Raw genomic sequence first — 25,711 nt, 5'->3', positions numbered from 1 at the left:
AACTGGTTGGGCCACCCTTAGCAGCAACAGCTGCAATCAAGTGTTTGCGATTACTGGCAATGAGTCTTTTACAGCACTGTGGAAGAATTTTAGGCCACTCATCTTTGCAGAATTGTTATAATCCAGCCACAATAGAGGGTTTTAAAGTGTGAACTGCCTATTTAAGGTCATGCCACAGCATCTCAATTGGCTTCAGGTCAGGACTTCGACTAGGCCATTTCAAGTAATGACATGGGGATCTGAAATGTGACAAATATGCAAAAAAAAAAAAAAAAAAAAGGAACCATGAAAGTGGCAAACACTTTTCACATCTCCATATGTATGCACCATTGACTATTTATATCAGTCTATGACACATACTATAAAGTGTAAAAGTCGAGCACAGATCAAAGTGCTGCTTTTGAAGGGCTGAATAAATTGACTCAGGAAGAGTTTAAGAACTTCAAGACTGGAGACACAGTTTGGGGGCAGACTGGAGAGGGCAGACTGCCCCCAAACTGTGGATCTGATGGTGCAGCATCATCCCCAACATGCTGTGTACATCACCATAGAGATTTTAAGGGGCCATCAACAGGAACGATCTGCCTGAGCATCTGTCAGTTATTAACATGAGAGCTCTGATATAACCAGGTCCTCCTTCATTGCGGCTCCACCTACATAACGTCACCTTCTCAGTTCCCACAGCTCCACGTTCATCAACTCAAAATACAAATTCATGTTTGCTTGTTAATGATCAATAAACTTGTTTTGTGTCTTTTTTTTTTAAGTCTATGAAACACACTGGGCTGATGGAAAGATAAGAATTGTTACTGCTTGTATTACATTATTTCCTGAACACAATGTTCCTGGAACTTGCTGGTTTGCAAGTGTTGTGTCTTCATAGTCCCTTGAGAAACCAATAACAACTCACACTGCTAAACCAAAGATTTCAGTCTTGAGACATAGTACTGTGCAAAAACCTTGAGCCACCTCGCATTTATTTCTATTTTGCTAGTAAAAAGAGGAAATACAATAGGTGCAGCTATTTATTTAAATGTGTAAGCATATATGAAAATACAATATATAAGACATAAAACAGAGTGTGTAGAATTCTATATTTGATATTACTACATACATTAATTCTTCCAAATAGTCTGAACTCTCTCAAGCAAGCCTTTGTATAATTTGTTTAAGTTGTCTTCAGAAATGTTCTCCAGGCTTCTCGAAGGACATTCAACGCTAGTCTTTGGAGGCCTGCTGACTTTTATTCCATTTGCTGTCAAGATCACACAGTGCCTGAATAATAGTGAGGCAAAAGCTTGCTTTTACTTTTACATCCCTACTGCCACTGGCTGAAATGCAGGCCCAAGCCATGACACGGCCTCTAATGTGTTTTACAGTTCAAATCAAAAATTTAACATTTGCATATTCTTGATTCCACATGACCTGCTGTCTTTCAAAATCTTGAAGATCACCTAAGAAAACAAGAACAACAAAGAAGACACCCTAGCCATTTAGTGAAGCAAAGTATAAAGAAACAAAGGGTGACTCGACACTTTTGCACAATACTGTACTTCTTGGTATTGGTATTGAAATGACTTAACCTAATAAGGACTGTTTACGAAGAGAAAGTTAGCTTTACTGGAAATTAACTTGAAGGATTGTAAAAATGCTTTTCAATATTTAAGCTTCAAGGCAAAAATGTACAATAAGCCCCCCCAAGAGTGTTGATTGCATGTTAGTGTGTTCCTATATGGTGATCTCAGATGAAAAAGGGGGAAAGAAAGCAACTAACCAACACACAGGGACATAGGATATAAAGTAAAACTTTATCATGACATACAAGTTAAAAGCCCTGAGAACCATATCTTTATATTAACTGATATGAACAAAACTGAATGTGTGAAAACCACTTTAGAAAAGTGCTCCTCATAAATACAATCAGCACAAACCAGTTTTTACAAGCATTCATGTTTTGTCCTATTTTTTGTTTGCTTTAATCAAAGAGAAAACTATAATATCAGTAATATCATTATTATCATGTCCATAATAATAATAACAGTACAAAAATATGCACAAACCCCACAGTTGAATTAATATACGGAGCATTGTACAAGCCAAAAACAACATAAAATTGATAAATGAGGTATTCAATAACCACTTGCATATGCACCTGTTTGTACACAGATCAGGTTAGTTTTTAAACAATTTAAAATTGAACTGACTCCAAAATCAAAAGGTTCCGCATACTTCCAACTTCACAGCTTCCTGAGTAACGAGACCTTGCCATAATGCAGTTATTGACGACAAAAAGAAAAAGAAAAGAGACACCAAATCCAAAGTAGCATTCTGTGAAGTGACCGCAGCTTCTATCAGCATTTATCCCTCAATGCAGCTTCAACATCGTATGCAACACTGAATGCAGCTCCCTGCCCTGAGGTAATGTGGTATGAAGAAGTGGAGGGGGGGGCACACACACTCACTCACACTCCACACATGGATGCAGGTATACAGGCACAACACATTATACATAATGCACCTATCCATACAAGTGGCAAGTGACAGGAGCCTTGAAAGACAGTGACCAGAGTGGTTGCCGGGTTGAAGCAAACACTGAGGAAGAAAAGTGACCCTTTACTCAGTCTATGAGGAACCACCAAAAATGCCCTTCAACCTCGGAACAAACCGGAACTGTACGAGTATATAGCAGAAAAATGTGGATAAACCTTATCTACTTAAATATTTCTTAAAAGTCATTTTTCACCTCCTCATTCAGCATTAAAAAAAAAAAAAAAATTCACCAGTGGCGCCACCTGCAGTGCCTTTAATGTTATTACTTACTCAATATACTGCACCTGCTTGCACACACACACAAACACACTAATGTACAAAGGCAGTGAAGCTACATCATCAAACAGTCATTGCTTAGAATGAGCACAAGAAACAGAAAGAATGGACTTGGAAAACAGAAAATATTTTAGTGGCAGCCTAAATAATGCAGATTGTTACTAAAAGCAAGGTCCACCAGGAAAAGGGAAAAAACAAATAAATATCAAAACTCACTTGATAACACAAGAAACTGAGGGATAACTTGTGTCTAACGTGTGATTTTTTAAAATAAAATAAAAAAAAGGGGGGGGGGGGCAGCAAAACGATTAAGCCTGAAGAGAAAAACTTTCATAGGGAAGCCTGCATGGACTGCATCTCACCAGCAACTAATTTTAAGGCAGCATCTATACTCCTCACCTTTTATAAAATACAGTTATGTGTCATACAAGGTTGCGAAGGCTATACTGACAGACTAACAGCGCAGTTCTCAAAGGTTCTTAAACCCTGACCTGCGATCTGCACTGCAAAACCTGACACATAATTGCTAAAATACAATCTAAGAAAAGCAACAAAGCTGCCCACCTCAGACCACACTAGGCGTAAAAAGGTCTAAACAGTTAAAATGCCTTACATTCAACACAAGTAAAGCTAGAAAATGTTGTTCTTTTGTGGGGTTTCAATGCTTTTAAAAAAATCTTTAAAGGGAGAAAAGCATCCTACAATAACATGTTCATCATAATCAAGCTGTGCCTGGGGTAAATTGATAAAAGAAAATGCGGGCTACTGTCCACATTGTCTGTGAGGGACTGCACAAACAGGTTAAACAAACTATTCAAATGCAACTGTTAATGAGGCCACTGTATCCGGCCTTCAGTTTTAAATAATGGAATCTGTTAAAAGGGTCGAATATGCCCACCTGTACAAGTCATGTAATTGGGTTTTCAGTCTTTACAGTTTTAAATGCACTTTCCACTAACTAATTGTGAAAAAAAACCTCACAGTCAGTTTGAAAGAGTCTGAAAGAGACACCTTTTGCAGTCCAACACAGACCTGCTTGCTGTGCATCAGCATCCTGTTAGCAGGATTGTACAAAGAGTTCATAAGGACTGACTGTGCTAGTCTTTGGTATGTAGCTGTGCAATAACCAGAGGATGGAGGTGTAAAAAAAAACAAACACTGGTCACATGATTGTTCAAATGCATATCATGATTTTGCCATTGTCACAAAAAAGATGCAATTTCAACATACACAGTCAAACTTAAGGTTGTTTTCTTACCCCTATGGAAACACCATTGGTTTTTTTTTTGTTTTGTTTTTTTAAGAAAGAAAATTAACATGTCAATGAAAAAATAACTTGTCTGTTCCTCTCTGCTGAAAAAGCACCTCAGATATATCATTCTTCTCAGACAACCTGATGAACCTAAAAAAGGGGGAAAAAAACAAAAAACAAAGAAGAAGCAAGCATGAAACACGTTCTACAAGTAAATACAGGAGAAATATATCAAGCCCATCCCACTTCTTTGTCCCCAAAAACCACCAGCAGTGTGACAGCACGTCCATAACAGTTTCAGTTCACGTAGGATTCGGGGCGTCAAGTCTCGATGGCTTCACAGCCTTTTGAGGTATGTAGTGTTACTCTCCTTTTCAGAGAGTCTGATGAGGTATTTTTGAAACAGTCACATAGGCTTGTGCATTCTTCACGTATTAATCCTCTTTTTTTGTGTCTTTTTAAACTGACAGTGATTCCTTGCAGTTGTCACATTGCTTTTCCTGAGAGAGACGCTGCCCCCCCTCCCCAAAGCAGAGAGGCCAATGTGTGGTCAGAGATGACGATGCCACCCAACTCGACATTCAGCTGGAGGAAGGATGCACACAAAAAAATAAAAATAGGGGAACAACAAACTCAAATCTGGTCTGCAGGAGCTAGGAATGCCTCAGTATTACCTCTCTGTACCGCTATGGGTGAAACACAAATCGCAAGCTCTAACGGGCCTGTTACTGTTAACCCAACTTTGTGCGCGCACGTGGAGCTGAAACTACTTAAACTTTAGCTTTGCAACCTTTCTAATGGACTTCTCAAGAGCTCAACTGAGGGCAGCTGAAAGAATGAAATGAGGTATTTAATCTGCTGATCTACAGTATCAGATCATCACCAGTTTGACGCCACAGCACGTTGAAGACACCTGAGCAGCCCCAGTTGGAGGCCCATCACTGTGAGGGGGGGTGCTCTGTACACAGGTTTCCACTGGTGACAGTTACCCAACTTCCCCTGATTGCAACTAGGTCAAAAAGAATATAAAAATAAAGTTGATTCAGGTTAAATATACTACAGCTCCTGAGGTAAAGACACCACTGCAGGTTATTTGATTTGAGGTATGTAAAAGGAGAAAAACTAAAAAAAAAAAAAAAAAAAAAAAAAACTAAAAAAAAAATCATTCTAAAACACAAAATCAAAAAAGACAACAAAATGGCAACAAACAAACAAAATGTTCTAAGATAAAACTTTTCAAGTTCGGTTGTGACTACACCTGTCAGTGGGTTTTGGCTGAGCTGATTGTGTTTAGCATGTCGATTAGGATTAACAAGTATATATATGTGATGTGTGTCTGTGCATGATGTGGTTGTAGTGTTGTGTTCCTATGTGTATGTGCGTGCATGTGTGTGTGTGTGTGTGTGTGTGTGTGTGTTAGATCAAAATAAAATGCATAGCAATTTATTTTGGATATATCATTAAATTTTCAGGCTCTGTGTTCATGATTGGACAGCCAAGACAGGTTGATGAGGTATTTGTTGTGCAACAGTTTCTTTTCGGTTTCTTATTGTACTGTATATTCATGCTGGGCCTCCTGCAGGAGCAGAGGCCTGGGGAGAAGGTACAAAGGGCAGCCTGAGTTAGGGTGACCCGGTGGGGGTCGGCTCAGCCGAGCCGGGACCCTTGGAGGAGGAGGAGGATGCGGGGCTGAGGCTCTGGGCCTGAGGTGCGGAAAAACCAAAGCTTGCGCTGGTTCCAGCAGGGGAGGCTGAAACAGCAGTAGCAGTAGCAGCAGACACAGATGGCCCCGGGGCCCCACCAGACTTCTGGGCGAACAGGGTTCCTAAAGAAAAAGGAGAAATGTCATTAGTTAAAAATGAACATTGATGCTTGAATCCTTCCAGAGGTTAAGCAAAATAAATTTACCTAATCCCACCCTCGTATCTACTCCAGTTAATTCCGGTGTACCCCAAGGCTCTGTCCTGGGTCCTTTACTTTTTATCATCTATCTCCTACCCCTAGGTAATATTTTTAGGAAGCATAACATCCAGTTTCACTGCTACGCAGATGACACCCAGCTCTACCTATCCTCCAAACCCACAGCTACTCTCCCACCCACATCCATTTCTGACTGTTTAAGTGAAATCAAGGTCTGGTTTACTCACAACTTTCTTAAACTTAATGGCAATAAAACAGAATTCATTTTAACAGGCACCAGATCAAAACTGACTACAGTTCCAACCAGTCTTTCGTTATCCATTGATAACTCTGTTGTCACACCCTCCCCTCAGGTTAAGAGTCTTTGTGTCATCCTCGATAGCACTCTGTCCTTCACAGCACATATAAATAATATCACTCGGTCTTCCTACTTTCATCTCCGTAATATTAACCGTCTTCGTTCCTCACTCACACCACACAGTACCGCCATACTTGTCAATGCTCTTGTCACATCTCGTCTGTAATTCTCTTCTCTATGGTTTACCTCATAAATCCCTCCATAAACTGCAGTTGGTTCAAAATACAGCTGCTCGTATTATTTCCAGAACTAGATCCACTGAACATATAACACCTGTTCTTAAACAGCTCCATTGGCTCCCAATTCACCTCCGTGTCAATTTCAAGATCCTGTTCCTCACTTTCAAAGCGCTTCATAACCTTACTCCCCCATATCTATCCGATCTTCTCCATACATACTCACCCCTTCGTACACTCCGCTCTTCTTCAGCTTCCCTTCTGTCAGTTCCACCTGCTCGCCTGACTACCATGGGACTCAGAGCCTTTAGTTGTTCTGCCCCGAGACTTTGGATGCACTTCCACTTGCTCTACGGACCACACACTGTCTCACCACTTTTAAATCACTACTCAAAACCCATCTGTTTAGAATTGCACCTGATCTGTCATATTGTTTATGTGTTACTGTAAGGTGACCTTGAGGGTCTGAAAGGCGCCTATAAATAAAATGTATTATTATTATTATTATTATTATTATTATTATACACACCTGAGTAGATTGTGCCATTGACCTCTACTGAGACAGTAATGCTGGAATTTCCATTGGTTGAGATACTCAGAGACATGTCTTGCTGCTTCTCTTCTGAAAAACATAAATAAGAGTGGAGAGATTATTTTTGTGTATTTTCTTTCTTGATAATTTCACCATTAATACATAATATGTATTTAGTCAGTTTCTTGACCCTTGACCCATGACAGTTTATGCTAAACTACACAACTAATGTGCATGATGACAGAATTATTTCCATGGTCAAGAAAAACAATTTAACAACATCTAACCAAGGGAAGAGCACTGTCAGCTATTCCTGAAATACATGAAATTATTCAAATAATTACAGAATAGAATATATGCAGATTTCTGCAAACTCTTGCTGCAGCTTAAAACATATTAACTGATGGGCTTTGGTAAATCGGTTGCAGCTACATGCTCTGCAACGGAAAACACATTTGTTTTTGGCAGAAGAGTTAGCCTGGTAGGTTTGATGAGAACAAGAAACGAGCTCAGGTTTCCCCACAGAAAGAAAAAATTTAAGCAGTGAAAAGATGTTAACAATATCTTACACTTAAAGATTTTTTTCTGTTGGCTAATGCATGCTTTGCTACCAATCCCATGTACAGCAATAGGTTTGGGTCCATGATAGCAGCATGCTCTTTAGAGATATCCAGACTTTGGAGAATATTGGTGGATATTCACCACAAACATTCACCAAAGTTTACAGATGTCTCAAAACACACTAAAACTGTGATTCCATGATATGATACCTCTAACTTCAATAGAAAAACAAACACTGTATTTCATTTCCAGGGTTTTTTTAGACATAATCTCAACAAACTTCTCAACACTGACCTCTGGTAGGCATAGCAGGGGCTCCCAGACGCAGGTTCATAGGCATTTGGGAAGCCATGGCCAGTAGATTATGTTGGAAAGCCTGCTGCATCAGGCGGTGCTGCTCTTCTGCCAGGCGGGCCATCTTCCTCTCTGGCCCCTCTCCACCACCAGTCTCCAGCTTTTCTCTAAGCTGCTCCAGTGTGGCAGCCCTGGCCAAGCCAGCAACCTGCTGCTGACCCAGAGCCAGCGCCATGGAAGGTCTTGCAGCCATAATCGGTGGGGTCAGATCATCTGGAGGAAAAATGGAAGTTTAGTCTGAATAAGTCAAAAGGAGTGATTCGTGATTCTGTGTAACTTGAAAACTGAAATGCATGAATCTATCAAGGTGAATGTGAAAGGTTATCAGTCCTACCTAATGGGAGCTATAATAGTAAAGCCCACACCTTGATTGGACAAGTGGGTATATGTACTATCCATAGTACTATACTAAACCCAGTACTTAAGGGTTTTTTTTCTACTATAGAAAAGCTGATATGAAGGACCTCAATGTTTTTGCTCAGCCAAATGATTCCAATTTTGTATTTAGGCAACATACATCAGAATGGATGGAAAAACAAAAGTGTGAGGTCTGTGTGTTGGCAAAACAAAACAAAACAAAAATATGTATATGGTTTCTTGCTCTCAGACAAAAGGTAAGCTGGCAACTGGAACTACAAATTTTAATGAAATGATCACAAATGATTATTATGTTTCAAGAAAGGCTTATGTGAGTGCTGTGTGAAAGAGCCTCAAATTCTGCAAGACACCAGAGTTTAGACAAGCCCCAAATGTATCTGTCAAGAAGATCCACAATTTCTAAGTGAAGTAGGGAGACATCTGGTTTTAGGTTACATGTATCATTTCCTTTTCTGGGGCAGTGAAGATAGTACGCAACATCTGAGTAACTGTTATACTGAAATGTCTCCTATTCACAGCCGAATTATAGTAACCCAATCACCCCTATCGGCATGCGTTTCACAGTGGCTACAAGCAGGCAGCATTACTTCACACAATGGGACACTTGAACTACAACATATACAGGTTACCCAGGACTGAACTTTTCTAAAGAGAGGCGCTGGTAACACAACACAAATACTCCGGTAACTTGGTGTTTCACCAGCAAAAACAAATATATACAACAGCCAGAAACTTGTAGGCCCTGACTACGCTTACTCCACAAATGGAGTTGTGTTGATAAATCATGTTTATTCTTTTTATGTGTGCAAGTTAAAGTTATCCACATAAGTTTGCATTATTTCTAAAACATGTTATTTTGTGAAGATTAAAGACTTTGGACTATAAGTACAGGGGTACTACAAGGGTTATTCTCTATAAAATAAAATAAAATAAAATAAAATAAAATAAAATAAAACAAAACAATCACAGGGAAACAACCTTAAAATAACACCACCACTTCCCAGAAACACAACCTCTAAAAAACCATGGAAAACTCAGTATAGGTTACGGTTATATTTTACTAGTATGTATATCTATCTCCAAAAAAGTTGCATTTTGTGTGAGAAATGTTTAGCTGAACAGCAGAAAAAACAAGACTGAATGTCAGATTTTTGCAGAAGACAAGCAAAATTTGTGTCTGAAACTTTATGCTGGACTCCTTTACATTTTTTAACAAATGCATTTGGCTGTGTTTTGGTTCAGATTGTAATGAAAGCAGTATAAGTACACAAAAAGAGAAACAAAGAAGAAACTGCAAGCCTTCTACATGTCTCTAAAACGTTTTGATTAAACTGATCTTTAGCCATCTGATTTAATTTCTGTTGTTATAAATATTTTTTAATGCACTGATTTATAACAAAGTAGAACTGGTTTGTAGCTACATCCAATATATGAGTCAAAATCCTTTTTTTTTTTTTAAATTAAAGCACAGATTCTGCTGGGGTTCACAACTGAGTCGCACACCAACAAAGTTAAAGTAACTTCAGAAAAGATAGCAGTGTAATGACAGTTATCAACCAGATCCCAACTATGTGGACTAAAGGCAAAGTTCACAAAGTGTCCCCAACTATGTTATTAAGCCGTAATAAAGGTGAGGGCCTCGATAGCCTGAGGCAGAATTGGTTCCACCCAGATAACTCCATACATATACAAAGACATGAACACTAAAAATGCACAAACACACAGGGACACACACGGAAGCAGACACTCACATTCACATGGATATTTGACAAAAACAGACCACAATGCTACGAAGTGTCAGGCACCATATGTAGGGAAAAGTCCTCATCAAATTACTAAAACCGGAGCCGTTCCTGTAGCTAATGTTTTATTTTATGGTTTATCAATTGTTTTCACAGGTGTAGTTTTTCAAAACTGCAACAGAGGGCAGCATTTCTCTACAATCTCTTTCAAGTTCTTAACAAGCAGCACCCAGCTATAGTAACCAGTATGAAGTTTCTGATATGAACATTTACTTAGTTCATTGTGGCCTTAATTGATCCAAAGGACCTTTAGACTAACACACAGTATATACATCTGAGAGCTGCCAGATAGGCAACAGAAAGTAAACCCCACTTCTATTTATTAACCAAAGGGCATAGATCAGATTCTGGTGTTTTCTTTAACCTCAAGCTTTCAAACACGTACCTTTCTTCAAAGAGGGTCCCGGTGAGGCCTGAAGGCCATTGATAGCTACTGAGGCCCCCGCTCCCAGACTGGAAAGGTGCATCTTTGGGGGTGAGAGGATGTGGGGAGCAGTGCTGGGAGAGGGAGAAAAGCGGAAGAGGCTGCTGCTGTAGGACGGACGGCGACCCTCACGTCGGTTACTATCGATGGCAGCCTGAAGCTCGCCTGGGGAGCTGAGGCCTTTCCTCTCACACTCATACGGGTACAGGTATTTCATGTACCTTAAGGAAAACGCAAAGCACAGTAACACGTGAGATCACGACAGAAAGATTTGCACAGAAAATATCAGAAATAATATTGTAATATTTGACTACATCAAAACATTACAGCTGAAACATAATATTAAATGAGAGAATCTGTTAGCATGTACAGCAGTGGCATCAGCACCCTTTTTTATGAATATGTAAGAAAAGAAAACATTTTTCTCCTTCTTCCAATATGAAACTGAATATGTCTCATTAATAGCCTGTCAATAGTCTAACATTTTGGTTCTTCAAAAATTGTCCAGTGCTATTTGACTTAAGGTGAACCTATTCTGGTAATTTACTCCTAGCTACTGTTGGGCTCTTCTACAGTAGGCTCCCACCATTTACAGTTTAAAATAGTCCTTATTTTCCAAAGCAAGTTGTGTTAGTTCCATTTCCCTTAACTTCAAGACGACTTTTTTTTCCTCTGACTGGCTGCAAACAAATATTTGCACAGCAAATGGGCGGGGCTTCTCAGACCACAGTTAGAGATGAACACCTGAGATGAACCTATTAACAATTTTCTCACACAGAGAGCTAAGACTAGGCAAAAAAAAATATTACAAAGATTACTTGCACATATGCTAACACACTCTGACCATTTTTTTAAGATGAGCATCCAGCACTCTATTAATGTGACAGAACATAAAAAAAGCACACATGGGGACATTTAAAACTGCAGTACATAGATTGGATTCTGCTTCAAGCAATACATGTGCACCGAGAGATGCACTGTTTATCCGAATGTGTATATAGCTCAGTGTATTTGTTCAGATAGTAGAGATAATTCTGTTTTATTTCACTGCGACTTTGTTTTTTTGTCTGTACTTTAGTTTAGAACAAAAAACAGACTGCTTTGAATAAAGACCTAACCTTTTATCTCCAGCAGTGCTGTCACAATGATTCTGTCAAATCCTTTGTGCACGTTCACACATTAAAAACCATTTGCAACTTTATTTCTCTAATATTTGATCCTTACAACAGACATTAGGTTGCATATTTATAAATCAAGCCACTTCAGTAAACTGAAAGTAACCTCCTTTCTTAAATGTATGAATTTATATAGAATTTACTGCTTTAAAGCTTTGCTCAAAACATGTTTGGTGCACTTTGCATGACATCACAGCAGCACTGCAAGTATGCAGAGTCACAGCTCTGCAATGTTTTCCATGCCATAAATGAGCACACTATACACATTATGCGTGCTTACTGCATAATGGTGGGATAGAAGTACCAAGGATCAATAAGAAGCACGAGCAGCAGCATCCATTAGACAGAGCTAGCCGACCAATGCTACACAACAGTCCAGCAACATTAAAAATACATCAAGGCTCATTAGGGATATGTACTGCTGGACAAGATAGAGGTGTTACCTCTGCTAAAGGGTTCCCATCCAGAGAGCGATATAGTTTTAGTCAGGGTTCGACATTATAAGCTGTCAATCAAACCCCACCTTAGTCACTGTGAACTCTGACCAAATTCACATCATTAAATCGATGGAAATCAATCATGTGTGATGTAATGCACTGAGGGGTTCGGGGTAAAGAGAAAAGTTTGGCCAGTGGAGAAAACTTGTGTGTGTGTATAAATACACAGGTATGGGTTCTAATGAATGACATTCATACTCATTCCAACACACAAATCCAAACACTCCTAACAACATGTCTACTTAGAAGCTGCAGCCAGAGCGGATCCTTGCATGTGCGTGCAGGAGGCGTGTTTCCGTATGTATACTAGGAAGTAAAACTAGCTGTCGCAACAATTCTCTAGACAGCTGGAATTATTAAAATAAAAGACATAGTGAGAAGGACAACTGGAAATGATGGCTGAAATGCTCCCGAAATGAACATATTTAGTGCCTGAAGAAGCTTTTGGCTTCCACACGGTGAGGAAAGCTGCTGAAATTCTTTAATCGGTTCCAGCACCTTTAATTAGTTAGCTTTGTGTCACAAATGCAAAGACCTACTGTGTCCGCAGAGTAAAAGCAGCACTGGTGATGGAGGTAGGCAGGTTGAGTCCCTTTGTGATTTCTCTCCAGATCTTCTTATTGATAACCTCGACGAGGCCTCCCTTTTCTGTCACCAGCTTGTACAGCATGTACAGATCTAGGACCTGCTTGGCCATGATTGGAATACGATTGACTGGGGTTCCTACGGAAGACAGGAAAAGAAAACAAATATGGCTCAGTTAATTATAAACAATGTCTTACAAAGGATGTCTTTGGTTCAAAGTGCATTTATGTCTCACATGGATAAAGTTTTTAATACTCAGACATTGAACCTTAACGCTGAGAATGGGCTCTTTCTGACCAAATACTGACACACAATGGAGTTCCCTCTAAAATGAAATACTTTTACCAATAGTCATCTTTACTTTGGAAAAAAAATCTAATAAAAAAATAAGGCGGGAGCAAGGTGGAACAATCCTAATCAGCCGTTTCAAGTTTTTTGTTTTTAATGCACTGAACAACCACTTTGACTGCCACGTCAATTCAAAGCAAGGCAGAGCAGCAACAATAACAGAAGCAGCAGAGAGAATCAACATACTGGCTGTGTTGCTATTTAAGCACAGTGCATGGCTAAAGTTAATGACCATAAACCTTTCCTCTGCTATGTTAAAAAAAAATGGCAGTTGTTTCCAGTTTAATTAGTCACAGTGAGCCCAGCCAGCAGTTTTTCTTTTTCCAGGGCCACTCAGAAGTACTCGTGAACTCCCACGAGCACAACCCTTAGAGTGGTCTGTGGTTGGAACATGCAAAAAGGTGTAAATGTTAATACAATGGAAAAGGACCTGTGTTTAACACTCGAATTTCTGCTGAAATATCTTGACTTGTAGAGACACTAGAGGAGAAAGTCCTGAAGGAATATCTTAATAGCAAAGAGTCACACAAAGAGTCAAGCAAATGTGAGATAGGGGAATCATATGAGTCAATCATGTTGCTACATTGATGCAATTACACAGTTGAGTTCCATGACAGATAGAAATGTGTGTTGGCAGGCATATCTACTTTTTATTGTGGTAAAGTTTTAAAGTGTCCTCACCGTTTTTCTTTCTGGTAATCAGATCGCAAATAAACATGTGAGCGTTTGTTCAGAGCTCTGGTAGGTTGAGTGAGGCTGATTAGGCCAGCAGTCTGGATTGAGCCAGAAATAAAAGCTGTATTGTGATGAAACACTGAGCATGTGTACTATAAATATAACCTGTGCGAAAACATGCTTAAGCTCATTGTGGGCCAACAACACTAAACTTTAAGCATTTTTATCAGCCTTACATACACATACAGTTTCTGAGTGACATTTGAAGTAAAAGTTATGACTCTTAATTAATTAATTAAAACAGGCACTTTGTCTTGCCAACACAAATCGGCCTAGAGGCAAGAATGACTTTGATTTGAAGTTTTTTCAGTGAAAATTGGATTCTGCTTCAAAATATCAGTCAATGGTGAAGCGCCCAATATACTTTTGTGACCTCTACATATTGTTAAGGGTTGTTAGGATACTGGTTAGACATGGGTGGCAAGGGCTACTTCCTGTGAAATTTGCCTTGAAAACACATTAGCCCAGTTAAGCAATTTAGCTTGACCTGGAAAAGGGGATTCACAAACAACACAAAGCAAAGCTGCTCTAGACTTTTGATACAGATGCATTAATCTTGTCAACAGCTTATCTGCAGCGAAGCTTGCTGGGAGCTTGAGGGGAGGATACGGTGGGTGGATGAAGAGGGAGGGGTAGTGGGCGGTTCCTGTACGAAACAGAATCAAAAAGTGCAATGTGCAACCGTGTAAGCATGAGGCAGGAGGAGGGGACTGAAGGATCGTGACAACCTGCTAATCCACAGGCAGCGGTGGGTAGGGTGTGTGTGTGTGTGTGGGGGGGGGGGGGGGGGGGGGGGGGGGGGCTCATGGATAGGCTGGTATAATGAAGCTTATTTAGAGGATTGCACGGAGTAAATCCACACCCCTCTGCGTTACTGCTGCCAGGCCCAGCACAGGGGAATCGTACAGATTTGTCTTCACAGTTAATGCCAGTCAATCCGCCAGCCCCTCCACAGGCTGCTCTTAACCTGGAATTGGACTCATTAATGATTCTGTGAAATAGCAGTGTGATCAGGCCATGAAGATTAGCCCCGATTCATTTTCCTAAGTTAGCAACATGTCTTTAAGCCATGTGCAAAGGTCCTAGGTGAACACATGGACCTTTGGAGTGGGGAGATCAAGACACCATGATGGCACTAGCAAAGCACTATGACCTTTTAGGTGTCTTAATGTTAGTGGTCAAGGAAATCTTTTACTACTACTGTATCCACTGAAAATCAATCGTCTCTAACCTGTTACACAAAAGTCACTATTAACAAGTCTTTCTCTAAACTGGCTTTGGAAGTACAGGCTAACTTTGGTGCTACTTTTTCATTATTCTGTGCACTAATCAAGCCTGAAGGCTTTTGGATCCTGCTGCTAAGGGTTAAGCATTTAAGGACAGTCCAGAAAGCTGGTAGGTACGATAACACATAAAAAGCAGAAAACACCTAAAAGAATACCACACACACACACACACACACACACACACACACACACACACACACACACACACACACAACAGACCACCGTATCTGTAAAATGAAGTAAATTAAAAAAGTTCACCTTTATTCATATAAATAAATAACACAGTCGATGGTGACATCTAATGTAGTATTTATAGCTGATGGATTTTTTTTAGTTTGTTAAAGCTGCACAAAATTGTTGTGGGAAAAGGGGATCCTATCTTCACAGCCAATTAATGGAAAATCAAGAGTGAGCTTGTCAAGATGCTAGTTTCTTTTATAGATTATTTGAGTTTGAGTCCTGTGGTAAGAGAGAGAAGATGAGTCGTAGAAAGGAACAAGAATTTGTTTAAGGTTTCTGTTTAAGACTAGGTGTGCATTTCCACTGGATTTAGCAAAACATTAAATTAACCATAATCCTAATGAACAAAAGTCCTACCTCACTTTTTCTTTTGAGGGATATATTTAGAGGGAAGTACTTTTAACCACTTAATCATTATAAGATCATGAATAACAAAACTTAAACTATTAATGTGTCATATTTACAGCCCATTTGTTTGCACCAGACTAGCTGGGCACTAAAAGTTTTACCAGAGTATCGAAGGACGAATTAGTGAATTAGAATTGGGACATTTTTATTTTGGTTACACAGTTGTTGCGCCACTATCTCTGATCATTTGATTATCAAAATAAGTAAATAAAACCTGCTAAAATGATGAAATATGTGCAATAAGGAAGGAAAGAATTGGAGTAATAATAGTGTGGATTAGTTGCTGTGTATTAGAGGGAGTAAGGTGGAAAGAGCAACACCAAATTTAAATTTATATTGTTGCAATGTTGTTTTTTTAAACAGATTTGGATAAATTGCTCATTCACCCCAATAAATGAATGAATAAAATTTTCTAGAATGATTTAAACCGCTCAGTTTTGTTTTCATTTTGGCATGCAGCTTTTTCTTTGGCGCTAATATCTGGGTGAAGGTGCCAGCTTCCATCAAAGTTTGACTTCAAAGCTTGACTGATAGTGAAATTGTGTATATATATATATATATATATATATATATATATATATATATATATATATATATATATATATATATATATATATATATATTAAAAAACACAACATCAACACAAGGCAAAAACCAGCAAAACAGCTGCCATTGGCCAATTGACATGTTCAAATGTAGCAGGTGAAGAATGGAGAGCTTCTACTAAATTTTCTACTAACAAGCAATGCATCAAAAGGACCAGCAGCGCTACGCTGCGACCATCATTCTTTGGTGCAGTGCTGGACATCAATCCTACATTAAACAATTAATACAACTAAGGGGGTCAGAGATCAGCCAGGGGTTATTGATGTGTGAATTAAACTGCAGGTCAGCAGGAAGCCATGTTTTCATACAGGCCAGGCTGTGAACAATGACAGCACAACAAATGAGACAACAACGCTGGCCCCATAGTGACAGGCCAGCAGCTGGTTAGGATTTTTATTCACGCCAACACCTCTGTCATCATTTGCTGTACAATAAAGTCAAAACAAGACTTTATTAATTACATACAATTTTAGAACATAACCCATAAAGCCAAAAAGTTAACAATTTCAGACAGAAGAAAACAAACACAAATATCCATTTATACATCTTCAGCGGACCAGATGTGGTTTTAAAAAACAAAAAAAAAAGGATTAATTATTCCATGTGTGACATCAGTCACGTTTCACATTTCAACATTGCTCAGCCACGTGTGAAAGCAGTGGGAAAACACCTTTAATAATACTGTAATTGAGCAAAAATCACATTAGCAAGGCTTGGGCAGTTAGCCAGAGACAGTTCCCTCATTTGCGAAAACCAGCATGTCACCAGCCTTTGGTGTTCAACATCTGCTCCCTTTCCAACCCTGGAGACATTTAGCTCTAACAGGCTTAATTAGACCAGGCCCAAACATCTCTTTTGATCACAGTGGCACTCTGCCTCGCATGCACTCTGCTCTGGTGGAATACCTGTTCCCACTTCAACCTCAATGCTTAATTTCCACTAGAGAAGACTAGAGACTTTATGATTACCAACACAACCAACACAAGACCATCTCTTCCTCAAGCAGACAGCTATTGGGCGTTTCATCTCTCTGTAAAGACCTGATTTGTCCATTGGTCTGCTCTGAGTCTATCTGTAATTGGCTGCAGGCCTCACCTCCCATCATCCTTTGCCCCGGACTGATTTTTCCCCAGGGACACGGCCATCAGAAGCCTAGTGATTAATGGCACCAGAGGTCAGAGGTCGCTCTGGTGGGAAGTGCTGTGGCTGAGGGCCCCCGAACCACTACCCAACTCTTTCCTCCAACTTCCACCAAGAACACAAGAGTCACAGGGCTAGCCTTCAAACAACTCGACTTCAGACGATAACGGATGCAGATTATAAGGACAAAAATGCAAGAGGAATGTATTCGTGGAACAATATTTTGAGGAGTAAAAACAAATCATTATTCTTATATTTTATAATTAAGATGCGTTCCCGTAATGATTCAAGTGCATTCAACTATGAAATATAAACTCCTCATCTAAAAAACTCACAATAACACAGTATCATATGAAATAAATAAAACAGTATCTAAAAATCATTTCAGAGGCTTGTGATCACTTCATAAGGAAATATGGCAGAAATAAACCAGATAAAGAAAAAAGAACCCATTTTGCCCTTTTGATGTATTATAATTATTGCTTAGAGAGAGAATAAAATGCATGACTTTGTATCTAAATGACCAAAAAAAAGGAACAAGTTCATTTTATCTGACCTCTGACCTATTTTTAGCAGGAAACAGCTGTTCACATTACAGGGTCTGTATAATAAATCAGTTGTGTGCCCCTGACGCCAGTAGTGGTAAATTAAATATTGCTGACTTCACTTGATGGGCATTTCTTTAAATAATTAAGTGACAGCCTGACAGCCTTACAGCGGACAACACACAGGAAATGAATTTTTTACTAAATGAACATTGACTGGTGTGAGGTTTCACTGTCATCTACAGTGAAGAAAGACAGGGAAAAGAGGAGGGAGAGGATTAAACACCACATCACATCACATCACCTCATCGTTTTTGGTTTCTTTACCTCTTCCGATCAATTTAGAAATTCCTCGCAGGGATGATTAGATTTTTTTTATTTTTATTTTTAATATGACTTTAATATCTTGAAATTCCCCTTTGGAGGGAAGAAAGGAAGGGTGTAAGGAAGGAGAAAAGGAAGGGGGAGGTGTGGTAGCTAGCCAGCTGGAGAAAGACTGGATTACTGGATTCTTACTGCAGTAAGAAAGGTGTCAGCCAGCACAAACAGCCCCTGGCCTTGTAGCAGTGTCTGAACCCTTTTAGAGTGCCGCTGACCGAGACCTTTCTCCTCTTCCTCCTCGCTACCTCAAACACCACGTCTACACAGCAGATCAGACTAAACCAAAGTTATCTCTTGTTTCTTTTAACTTATGTTTCCTCATCTCAATTTAAGTACATTCACTGTTAGTTAAACAATAATACCAGAATATTTACTTCGTTGAGACTGCTCCGATCTTACTGATGATATTTTATACTCTGAAGTGCTGAGATGAAGTTTTTATGAATCCCTAATATGCTGCTTCTGATGTTTTCTGTGCATGTATATTAGATACTACTCTCAATAGAAAGAAATCCTTGTTCCCATCCATCTTGAAGGAATTTTGTCTGATGACATTGCATCTAAATACAGAAAAATATGTTTTCATTTTTAGAGAATACCAACACAGACCAGCCCAAACCCTTCATTAACCTGGGGCAGGGAGACACTGACAAGGGAGATAAGTGTCTGGGCTCCACATGCTGGGAGTTTACTTTATGTAGGCAGCCCCTGGCTGTTTAGTTTATGTTCATACTTCAGGCTAGAATATTGTCAGGACCCTGGTGTTCACTGGGGCATGTTTGTTTTATTTTTAATGCACGGCCAGGGACATAAAAGGTAAAAAAGCCTTGAGTGCATGGAATTTGCTATCTTTAGTCCAGACAGAGCCAAGCCTCACACGACGGACCAATTCATATCAAGTGTTAAGATATGTAGTGCCCTCCACCTAAGGGAAGTTAAATGTAACATTACACTATAGATGCATTGCTATTCTAAGCATGAAGCTAAAGCTGCAGCTGGCAGAGTCACATAAAGAGAGAGAGAGTCATCTAATAAAGTCTATATAATATAAGTCAGTCAATATACTCCTGTATCTCTGGCTGCAGAGGTTTCATTACTTTCATGTCAATAAAATGCAATTAATGTGAGGTGACAGGCAGACAAAGGAAAAAAAGAAAAGACAGGAAAAGCCAAGAAATGACTTATCTTCTGTCAACTGTATTTGACCGCTGCTGTGATAAGGAACACAAAAACCAAGAAAAACAAAGGCTTTCTATTGCTCTGTGAGGTTGAAGTCAAAATAAAGGATGCCACGTAGAATGAATTACACTGGAACAAGTTAAGCCACATTCATCCATCTACAGAGATAATGTGTGACAACATTATCAAGCCCGGCCACTGCATGATGTCACTATACCAACAACAGCACAGTAAAGAGATTAACCAATGTAAGGACTACATAAGGCACCATTATCAGCTTACAGACTTACACAAATAATAACATTTTCTCATATGATGAATTTAACATGTCCCTTTGTTGATGAAAAATTAAATAAAAGGTTAATAAATTCCTTTTTTTTTTTATTCAAAAGCCAGCAGATCCTCTCTCTTCCTTCATCCAGGTTTTCCTTTTACCTCAATAAAAAGAACAATACTTAAGGGGAAAAAGGCAAACACTCAGTGATGGATAATTCACTTGAAGCTATATTTGCTTAGAAAACAGGGAGAGGAGCTTCTTAGTAAGAATTATTACAGTGAGCAGGCAGCCAGTATATTAAAGGAGCTGTCTTCTGTGCACTGTCAACTGCTCTGGGATCATGTAAAACATCGCAAAGCTGGCAAGTCTCCAGACAAAAGTCTGAAGCTGTAAATCTCAAAGGCTGCTGTTCACACACTGGGAAGTCTGTCAAGAATACACACAATGACACTATTAGAAACTGAATTTGACAATTTTTCAAGTGCAATTTGTCAAGAAATCTCTGCAACGATAAAGTGGACAAGATTTTATATGGTGTTTTAAGTATTGGTGGATTGACCTCCTTAATCTTATGACAGCTCTGTCAGTAAAGTATCTCAGAGGTGAGATGGATAGATGTACAGAAAGAAAGACAAAAAGAAAAGAAACATGACTCCTTCTCTGTGGGTCATGAAGATGGGTCACCTGTTGAAATAGAGGGGGAAGGGGATTGAAAAGGTTGGATGGCGCGAAAAGTGAGACGGCCTCTCCATTTGTAACTCAAGTCCCCTCGATTCCCAGAGACCAGGCAGATCAACTGACCAGACCCCAATCAACACCGGAGCCATCAGAGAGATGGATGAGTGGACGGGTGGATGGATGGATAAAAGTGGTGGTTGGGGTGTCTTATGCTGCAGGGTTATTCAAAGTCACTGGTATTTTTAAAATGTCTTGTACATCAGAAAGAGAGAAGGGAAACATACATTCAGCACATTTATCCCAGTCCAGAGAGAGAATATTTTGCTTGTTGATAAGTATATCAAGGGAAAACCTATTTATATAAAATGGGAAACGTTGTAGGACCATGTGTAGTATTTCTGCTTCCTTCAAAGTAAGCCCAAAGCAGTAAAGGAAAAACTCCTTCAAGGTTTAAAATAATAAGATTAGGCTATATTAAATTTAGACAAAGGTTAGGTATATATTTAAAGTCACTGATTGATCGGGACATCCTGACAGATGCTTTCTGTCCGTCTCCTATAAATTGTATTAAAGTCATTAAATTCTGCTCTGCTTAGTGTTTGACAAAAAGTAAGATTATTGACTGACCAATGGTCAACAGATGTTTATGGATCCACCTACAAGTCCTTCAGGGTGTTTTTACTTATCACAGATCTGGTTAAGTTACTCCACCCAACAGCTTTTAATTGAAACTAAGCAAACATTGTCACAGGAATGCGTTTGAAAACATCTGTGGTCAGAGAGATTGTCAGGATGTTCTTTTAACAATTCTTTACCTTGTTGAAGTGCTTGAATGTTCTCTAACAACATTTATCATTACAGGCTGTATGTTTGCAGCCAAGCTGCAGGAACTACTGAAACCTGTTGTGCAACTCATGCATGAAATGTATTTACAATTTGTTCTGTTAAAGCTTGACGTTATTAAAATTCTGTGATGGTGTTTCCTTTTCTGTGACTTATAGCTATGACTGGATTAGAAAAAAATCTATGAGCATGGTACAGATACAGGGGCTAACAGCAGAAAACGGCAAGAGTGTTGCAGTGTGAGAGTGTTGGGAGGGAAAATGTTTGTTAACACATGTAGTAAAACTAATGATACAGGCCTGTCCTATGAGTTACTCTCACTTGGAAAAAAGATCAGTGAAAGCTGTTTTGTACACATATTTTTAGTCCTCAAAAGCAATTTATTATAGGTTAAAAATTAGTATGCATGATTGCTATTTACATGTTTGCCAAAACTGCTGGAACTCGTATTCAACAAGAGAATATAAAATGCCATGTTGCCTTTTTATATCCTAATGTCAAACTTTAAAACTAGGCCATATATCAAGGATAACTTCTGCTCTAAATCTCTGCCTAACTTGAAAATCAAGTGAGACTACAGTAACCGAGCAGACTGGCTGAAAACAAACATCTCTGATCGTCCAGTGTAAAAAATGTATATGTGACAGCTACGAGAATACAGCTTGTTCTACGCATGAAAGGGGGGAGAAGGGGGTGGAGGTGTTTCACTGATTAAGCTGCTGAGGTGAGGCTTAAAATTTTCCACCCTTCAAATTCAACTGAAGCCAGGAAGAGTACGACAGTGAGGGGAAGGAGTACTATTTAGACCAAATAAAAAGAACACAGATAAAGCTTAAAAACAACAACTAGAGGAAGGAGGCCTGGAGACAAATAGAAAGAGGGGAAAATGCCATGGTGCAAACAGACACACAACAGCTATTTAGTAAGTACAATAGCCCCCCCAGGCTTCATAAAAGGACTGTTTTACATGCATTTTTGCACGTTACTTTATGGCTTCAGTTGAGGGCTATAAGTTCTAAGAACTGAAGGCAGTGTGATAGAGAAAACTTGGGTTTCGGGTCTTTCTGCTTTAACCTCCTAATACTCGAACTCTTCCACGGCATACATTTTTAATTTCTCTTTGATATTTGGGAATATTGGGACCCGATGAATGTAAAAACAAAGAATTACCAGATTTTTTTTAACCTGATTTGTGCTTCTAAGAAAAATGAGAGCCACATATAAGGATATTCGTATAAAATTTCGACAGAACAGTGTCAGTATAATGTCCTCGTAACTGGATATCAGGCCCTTGTAGCGCAAAATGGAATATTTTGGTCTAAATAATCCAAAATGTGATGTTCACATATGTGGACGCCAGGTCCTAGGAGGTTAAAAAATACACAAGGGGAGAAAAGAAGTGGTGAGGTAGACAAACAGGACAGGACTACACACAAAACATTTTTTCCTCCTTTAGTTATCTTTAGTTGTAGTAACAAAAGTACTTCAGGTTTAAGAAAGGCCATCTTTTGAATTAAAACAGCATTTCACATGTTGTAACTCTGTTGGCTACAGATGCCTGGGTCTGACTATTCCACAGTGGACATAAATAAAACTTTTGGCTATGGACACCTGGGTTCTGCAGGATATCCTGAGACCAAAATACGCCTGGCCAACACTGGTGACAAGTCACTAGTCAAACTAGTTTTTGCTGGATTAAGGAGTACACATGAGGCAGTGATGACTTTACTGATGCACTGAGGGGGCCCTCTGTCCCATAAAGCAAGCTTTATAACACAGCTAACTGCTTCAATCAATGACCACCCGGATTGACGGATAAAGCCATCAGCTGATGAGCACCATTTGAGGCCGAGCACCGCTGATCAATACCGGAGACATCAAATGCTATAAGCCTGGGAGAAAGGGGAATCTGTTCACGCACATAAGGGGGTTGTTGGGGGTTGTGCACTCATCTTGCAAATTTTACCTCTTGTCAATGCTAATTACTTTTGACTTCTAAGATCCATGAGAGTGGGTCATATGTTTACCGTACCTTTCAGGGTCTTAGCTGATGCTAATGCAGAGTGACTGAAAATGAAATCAACATCAGAAAAAAGCTTTCATTTGTAAGTAACATACAAGTGCAATAAAACCCTTTTAGTGAATTCTCGATAAAGGTTATTTGTTAATTTAGGGCTTAAAACTCTACAATTTATTTTTTCTTTTGGAGTCAACGATACAAAAGAAAGTAAACCACTAGAAAACTGATGATGACACACTGTATACTGCAACACTGAAAATTTTATTTTAAGCCTAACTGCAAATGATGATAACTCATCTCACACTCATATATCACCACTTGTTAAGTAACCACTGGCTTTATGTAATCATGTACCCCAAACAATAAACCACATCAACTAAAGCGCCACTGGCAAAGAGACAACAGCACTTGTGTGTTTCATGTCCATTTCTTCCCTCAAATCAAACGTCTTGTTTTCCATTAGGCACTCAGACCTCTGCTGCTGTGTGGCTTATGGAGCAAGGCTGCAAAGCTGCAGTGGAAGTGAGCTCAGGGCTATTGTACGGGTGTAGGGCTCCTCTGGGGGCTGTAATGCATTTCATACCATCCATCACAAGGGTGTGGAGGCCAGGAAACATTGCTTTAAGAGCACACACAGGACACAGATGGAGAAGCAAGACATGCAGATATACAGATAGCAGAGGCTTAGGGAATTTGCCGATCACAGGAGAATTCTGTGCGCAGAAAGCTTTACGATGGAACCACAAACCCCATTTTGATTGCCTAAAGATTAAATATATTTTATATGAAACAGCACAATGAAGTAAACAAGTTTCCAATGAACACAAATACAAAATTAAAAGCATACATATATTTACAGAAAAGCTTGATTTGGCACAATATTATTAATGTGCTTATGAATCAACTTACACAAATCATTTGTAATTATTGAAATCTCTTACTTTTAACTTTGCGTTTCTTTAACTTAATTTACAATATACACTGCGGCCTACTTCCTTTAAGCAGGAATATACATACTACATTTTAAGTTCCTGTATTACATACATTGTTTGAGGAACAGATTTCTTGCTGTTTCACTTTCAGCCACAGTTTTCTGAATTTCTTTCTTCAAACCGTTACTATTTTATTCAACTTGTATCACAAGTCGTGTTATTTTTTCCATTCAATAACATCCTCTACCCTATTACTTTCCCATTTCCCATAAGAGCATTCACTTGTAAGTATTTTTCAGTGAGTGCAAAACAAGATGGGTGAATGGACAGAGCAGCCAGCCAGTATTATTTTTACCCTGACCGATGACCTCACTGGGAAGCATGAATCTGTTTGAGGGCCTGCACTTGTCCTCTTGCCTGGTCATATGACCATGGCGATTTAGGGTCTCAAATCCCAGTACAGTATGGTTGTAATTAAAGATGGACAGCACAGTGGCAATCTAGGGCTGTGGAATAGTCTGGCCACAGAACAGAGGAAATAACAGGGGGTGGAAGTAATTGGGGGCTGGGATGAAGAAACACAGAGAGGAAAGGACACAAAGAGTAGCCTTAGTTGGAAAGAAAGAAGCAAAAACAAAAAAAATTTAAAAGTCACAAGATTTTAATCTAAGCTTCCCACAATAAACCATCCCACACGCAAAACATCAGGAAAACTACTATTTCCTTGTTGTTTTGAAGGAAATGGATAACCACTCTAGATGCTTGTGCCCTTAAGGCTGGGCTGTAATTTGGCAGGGGATGGGTGGGGTTTGCCCAAACCAAAGACAATCTCAACCCTCAAATGTATCAGGGCAGTTACCACCAAATCTTTGATGAAAAATGCATGGGAGGATGTGTCCAAAAGGCAGAGTTTCATCTCTTCTTTTGGAAAATGATTAGAAAGCGGTGGTTGGAATCTATGTATCATTTGGGTTTCCACCCTATGCTGAGAGAAGGGCCCCTTTACTACCAGTTCTAATCTTCTTGTACAGTTCCCTCATTATCTTTCAGTCTGATTGGTAACCTCAGTCAGTTTCAGACCACTGGCAAAGTGCTTTGAAAGGGAAATCAAAGAACACTGCGTTCTCCCATACAAGCTGCCTGATGTCTCCTTTAACCTCTCCTCAGTAACCCTGGCACCCCGTCTGCACTCGGCTCTTACTTCCATGTTGGCCACATTCATCCCTCATCCTTTCTTTTGTCTTTTTCACAGA

The 25,711-nt window shown here is 39.3% G+C and overlaps 1 protein-coding gene across 2 annotated transcripts in view; it reads right to left on the bottom strand.

Moving 5' to 3' along the window:
- Nucleotides 1–888: 888 nt before the first annotated feature.
- Nucleotides 889–25,711, bottom strand: part of LOC147338626 (AT-rich interactive domain-containing protein 3B) — a 59,768-nt gene continuing 34,945 nt past the window's right edge. For both annotated transcript variants that reach the window (XM_086313634.1, XM_086313557.1), the window contains exons 5-9: nt 12,795–12,978; nt 10,545–10,804; nt 7,920–8,192; nt 7,062–7,154; nt 889–5,903 (exon numbers count right to left, since the gene is read on the bottom strand). In XM_086313634.1, the coding sequence (XP_086169760.1) occupies nt 5,701–5,903; nt 7,062–7,154; nt 7,920–8,192; nt 10,545–10,804; nt 12,795–12,978 (1,013 nt within the window). In that variant the 3' untranslated portion in view covers nt 889–5,700. The remainder of the gene's footprint in view (nt 5,904–7,061; nt 7,155–7,919; nt 8,193–10,544; nt 10,805–12,794; nt 12,979–25,711) is intronic.

This window comes from Aulonocara sp. 'chitande type north' Nkhata Bay, linkage group LG1 (genome assembly GCF_057382095.1).
Source record: "Aulonocara sp. 'chitande type north' Nkhata Bay isolate Kocher_YH1m ecotype deep benthic linkage group LG1, A_spYH_male_GT1.1, whole genome shotgun sequence".
Classification (NCBI taxonomy): Eukaryota; Metazoa; Chordata; class Actinopteri; order Cichliformes; family Cichlidae; genus Aulonocara; species Aulonocara sp. 'chitande type north' Nkhata Bay.
This window is presented reverse-complemented; position numbering and strand designations above follow the sequence as displayed.